A 5,478-nucleotide genomic window follows, 5' to 3' on the forward strand; every position below is an offset into this window, starting at 1 on the left:
AAGAAAGAAAGAAAGAAAGAAAGAAAGAAAGAAAGAAAGAAAGAAAGAAAGAAAGAAAGAAAGAAAGAAAGAGAAAGAAAAAGAAAGAAAGAAGCTCTGTGAGTGAGTGGAACAGGAGCAGGCTCGGCTGGGCCTATCAACGTGCAGAAGGGAGCGCTGTCCCTGGAGTCAGGGGAATCACTGCGTTGGGTGCAGGCAGGTGGGGATGGAAAGACGTGACCTCTGCTGGTGACCCACTGCCTGGGAGGGCAGACCCCTGTGAAGCAGAGGCCAAGGGACACCCCGTGCCCTGGGAGGGCAGCAGGGACCAGCCTACCCGCCCGTGCTGACGCCACTCTGAAAGAGAAGTCCGGTTCACGGCTGAACTCGGACCTGGTCACGGGCTCTTTAAATTTTATGTGGCATCTTAGTTCAGCTAAATCTGGTGCAAGGCACCGAATTCCGTGCAAGCTTTATGACTGTGGGCTCTTTCCAACACACAGCCTGCTCCTTCACGGTCAGGGTATTAACTCTCCCAGATGAGCATATCCGGGTACCCAGACAGCTTTTCACGGTGCCTTAAGCAGAGTTCGAATAATACAAACCCCGGTTTCTCCACAGAGCCACTACCTATACCTTGGGCCAGATGATTCTCTACCATGGGGGTTGCCTGGGGGTTGTAGGATTGTGGCATCTTCCCTGGCTTCTACCCACCAGATCCCAGTAGTAACCCTCAAGTCGTGACAACCAAAACACACGGAGAGTCACACTGCCAAATATCCTCTGGGGTGCAGAACTGTCTCCAGTTGGGGACCACGTGGAGCTCTGAGGTTACTGACTTTTATACCAAAGCCAAGGATGTAAGTACGACAGTCAAGCTCACTTATATAAAGTCGGAATTATCTTCCAAATAAAAACAGGATAATTCTTCTGTAGATAAATTAAAGGTCACAACCTTTTATAAAATCAGTTTGAATATAGAGCAAACTTTGGAGTGAGCTGTGTTCTTCTGAGTCCATTAGCACCTGCTTCGCACTGATGTCCTTCTATTTCCTCTCCCCCAGGCAGAGGCCACTCCCTCCACCCACCCCTTCATGGGATAGCTCATCCTTGTCCTGCCCCTGCCAGTTCATCTATTTTAAGAGGTGTCAGAAATTTCCTAGGGGACTGCCTGGGCATTCGCTGAGACCACCCATCAGCAGAGACGACGCCTTGCTCCCATCATTCTGTAGGGCTCTTGGGGTGGTTTAGAAAACAGCCCTAAGGTTGCAGACAGGCCAGCTCTCTATCCCCCCATCTCATCAAGTCTTGGTTTTCAAAAAGTACCCCAGGGACATGTTAGGATGGTTTTCTTCATGGGCATGACAGCCTTGCTCCCAAGTCCAGAGGAGGCTGCCAGGACAGCACCACCAGGCAGTCCCACCTCCCGATGGAGCCCTCACCAGGGGCGCCCCTGGCAGCACCGCACCCACCCGTGAAGCCTGGGATGGGCCACGCTGCTCACAGCTCAGACCTTCTCATCGCCGGTTCAGACCCAGCTGTTCAACTTCAACCTGCACCCTCTCCTGTGGGCAGGGTTTCCAGGTCAGATGGATCAATGCCAGCAATGGGAAGGCAATTTTAGGAGCTACCTTCTGAGTAATGCCCCTTTCATCTTCCTGTCAGCCCATTTTTCCAGTTATCTACAGGACAGATAACGCTGGTGCTGGCCTCATTCTAACTGAATGCACATTATAGCAAATTTGATCATGGAACCTTATAAAAGGCAAACAAGAGAGGATGCCTAATTGTTATGTCACCTTATAAATCATGTAAGAGATACGGAAAGTGAGGCTGCCCCTGAGGTACACAGCTTTTGGTTCTAAGATTAATTTTCCTCTGAAAACAGTAAGTCATCCCTAATATATGTCAGTGGACTGGTAGCTTTAACCAAATTCTTGACACAGCTGCAATTTATGTCTCACTCCGAGATTATCCATGTGTTTTATTTATTTTCTCCATCACACCCTAAATGCATGCTCACTGACATGCTGAAAGAGAAATACGATTTTGATCTTCAGAATACAATATCCTACTTATCAACTAATTCATCAGGCCAACATAGAAATAGCGAACGCCGAAGGTCCATTGTTGAAAAAGACCGTATTAGATTTACTAGCAACAAAGTCAACAAACTGCAAACACTCCAAAAATCGGAAAGTCGTGGAACTGGGCTGTTTGTCTTTCTACCATGAACTGGTATGTATATATTTATGTGTGTGTCTGTCACAGTCTAGTGGTTCATTTCCTGCTACTCGTAATCTAGCAATTAATGATATTAATACAATCTTCCATGGCATTTCTCTACAAGTTTTACCATCTCACATGAAGAACTGAAACCAAAATAACAGAGTAAATCCTCAATTCCTGGGAGTTGGCACTGTCATTCCAAATTAATGGAGATGTTGCTAAGTTGGTGTCTGGGTCCCGAAGCGTGCAGGTGACAGTTAATGGATGGACACGCATGCCTGTGAACACACAGGGACAACACAGCTGCGGGTGGGACCCAGGGCCTCCCATCCACTCCAAGTGCCTCATCAGTGCACCTCTCAGGACACCAGAATGGCCACCCTCCCGGCCCCTGCCCTGAGGACATCTCAGAAAGGGAGCACATCCACTGCACTGATGAGCTCAAATGCCTTTGTGGCGGCCCAAGCCTCTCATACTCCAGGCTGTCACGGTGGGTGGGACCCCAGCCCCTGTGTCCAGCACAGGCCAGAAGGCAAGCCAAGTGGGCGGCCGAGGGGGAGTGGCGTGCAGCTTGGCTCTGGGCTCACACACCAGGCTCCACTCCGGCACACCAGCCTCCATGTCCTGCGCAAGAAAATCACAACTTCCTGGGGTCCTTGCACTTCCAGACCACGCATGACTCCCCATAAATTCCAGTTAGTACAGAGAAGCCTCATTTCCTCAAATGGAAACTTTCACCTTGGCTTTACAGCAGGAAGTGCCAGGGTGGACCTGACAAGGTGGCTCAGTGGAGTCAGGCCCATTTGCAGGGTCTGAAGTCAAGCAAAGCCCACACGATCCCAGCCGAATGTGTTCCCCTCAACCGGAGCTGGGCTTCATGTCCCACAGCACCTGGGCCCAGGCCAGTGGCATCTAACAAGAAAGCCTTGGCGCCCTCACTAAGGCAGCACCGGGCATCGGGACTGCGCTCTGAGCCTACCTGAGAAGGGGGACGTCCGGAGGGGTATTTGGATGGGTGCCAAGGTCAGGAAGTGGCGCGGCTGCACACTGGCGGGGGACGGGCCCCGGAGGCTCTCAGGGTCCATGGAGACCATGGCAGCGGCGGCAGCGGTGGCGATGGTGATGGCGGGGCTGCTGGTCGGCTTAAGGCTGTTATGGCAGCCACCTGCGGAAGAGGGATGCAGAGGGTCAGCAAGGGGATGCCCAGGGCCATGGGTGACCGATGCCCATCTTGCAACCGCAAGATATCAGCCCCCAGAAAACAGGTGAGGGGGCACTACCCCTCTTTAATGGAAGCCCACAGTATGTGCCACGGTCCGCAGAACAAATGGTTGTGTGATGAGTTCCCCATCTGCGAAATGCTGACACACACCCAGCACACATACAGGGCCATGTGATGCTCAGTGAGCCACAAGGCTTACAGTCGCCAGGGAACGAGCCAGGATCCAGGTGTCTTACAGAGAAACCGCTTGTCCCTGGTGCCCGTGTGTTAAGTACCTAATCAGAAGTGACCATGAACAGCATGCAGTGACTTGGAACAGACGCCGGGGAAGGTCCAGCAGTGCCACATAAGACAGTGGGGGTTTGGAAGAAGGGGCAGCTGTGAGACAGGTTTCCAGAGGGCGCCAGGCTCAGCTGGGCCCTGCAGGGAGTGGCCGGTCACCAGACCAGCTGCTGCAGGGGAGAAACCCACACCCAGCTCAGCGTGGGTTGCTCCCTGAGAGGAGTCAGACTGCAAGCTTGGAATCGGGCATCTCTTCTAACATCAGCGGAAGCATCTGAAAGTTTGCTTCTTCCTCTGCCTTTTCAGTAAAACATTTTTTCTTTTAAAAGACTCCTCAGTTCCCCCAAATAAATGTGGTATCTAAGAAGTATTTTGTAGGTGCCATTTTACATAAATGGTGGAAGCTTAGTCTGGCCAGCTCTGGACAGCAATTTGGAAACATGTTTTTAAAACCTTGATATAATTCACAACTCTTGATCTGGCACGTCCTCTCCCGCAACCCACCCACATGCCCAGTGCCTTAGGATACAGGTGTAGAATGTGGAGCTAGAAATATCACCAAAAGCTGGACAGCTGCACGAAGGATGGTGCACCATGCATGGGATGGTCAATGGTCAGTATGAACACGTCAAGAAAGATCATTAGTGCCATCGTGGATGTCTCATGATACAGTAGATAAATAAAACAAGCTAAAAACTATATAGATTCCTACAATGTATCATCATTCAGTCAACCAGTCTTTATTTGGCTGACAAGTACCAGGCATTTTCCAGCTCTAGCTCTTTGAGACAGAGCAGTGAACCAAACACTGGGAAAGCTGGCCTTCAGGGGGATTCCTCCCAGGGAGGGAAGAGGCAGGGTGCTCATTCTTCTTGTTGATTTTCTGTACTTTCCAGGCTGGTGGGAACGGTGAGAAAGCAGGAAGGGGGCATCTAGCCTTGGTGTGTGGGCCTCAGTTGCAACTGGGGTGGCCAGGAAAGTCCTCACTGGGAAGGAAAAAATAGGTAAAAGTCTGCATGAGGCAAGGTGAGGCGTCCTGCTGACCCCTACAGAAGAAGCAGGTGTGCGAAGACGCTGCGGCCGGTGCCTGTGTGGTGCCTTCCAGGAGCAGCAAGGAGATGAGCAGGGCTGGGGTGCAGCGTGCAAGGCACGGAATACAGGGAGATGAGGAAGCTGGGGGTGGGGGGGCAGCCAGGCTTTGCCAGTAGACACAGGCAGGGGATGACTTGGGTTTTACTCCAAGTGAGGCGAGCCACAGGAGGGAGCGGAGCCTGTGGAGCCTGCGGAGTGGCGGAGAGGCCAGCTCTGAGTCTCGTCTGAATGTCTTCATCCTGCCTGCTTTACTGGGAACAGACGGGCAGGGGACAGCATTTGCTTCCAGATGGGCTCAGTGCCATACCCTATAGAGTCCCTATTTCAAGGAAGACATCCAGGCTAGAGCTAGAAATTTGGAGGCATATAGGAGGTACTTAACACTATGATGTCAGATGTGGTTAAAAATAGAAGAAAGTCGTGATAATGAACATATCTAGATGGCAGAATTACGGCTGATTTTCTCTCCTTTCTTTTGGAATTTCCTATGATAAGCATATAAAGATATTTTAAATTAAATATAATTTGTTATAGGGCAGCTTTAGGTTTACAGAAAAATTAGGTAGAAAGTAGAGAGAGTTCCCGGCCGGGCGCGGTGGCTCAAGCCTGTAATCCCAGCACTTTGGGAGGCCGAGACGGGCGGATCATGAGGTCAGGAGATCGAGACCATCTGG

At 51.0% G+C, this 5,478-nt stretch overlaps 1 protein-coding gene across 1 annotated transcript in view; it reads right to left on the reverse strand.

The window, feature by feature from the left end:
• Nucleotides 1-5,478, reverse strand: part of TCERG1L (transcription elongation regulator 1-like) — a 227,564-nt gene that overhangs the window by 170,226 nt on the left and 51,860 nt on the right. The window contains exon 5 of the mRNA XM_011941987.1: nt 3,188-3,373. Coding sequence (XP_011797377.1) covers nt 3,188-3,373 — 186 coding nt within the window. The remainder of the gene's footprint in view (nt 1-3,187; nt 3,374-5,478) is intronic.

This window comes from Colobus angolensis, unplaced genomic scaffold (assembly GCF_000951035.1).
Source record: "Colobus angolensis palliatus isolate OR3802 unplaced genomic scaffold, Cang.pa_1.0 Scaffold204, whole genome shotgun sequence".
NCBI classification, from domain to species: Eukaryota; Metazoa; Chordata; class Mammalia; order Primates; family Cercopithecidae; genus Colobus; species Colobus angolensis.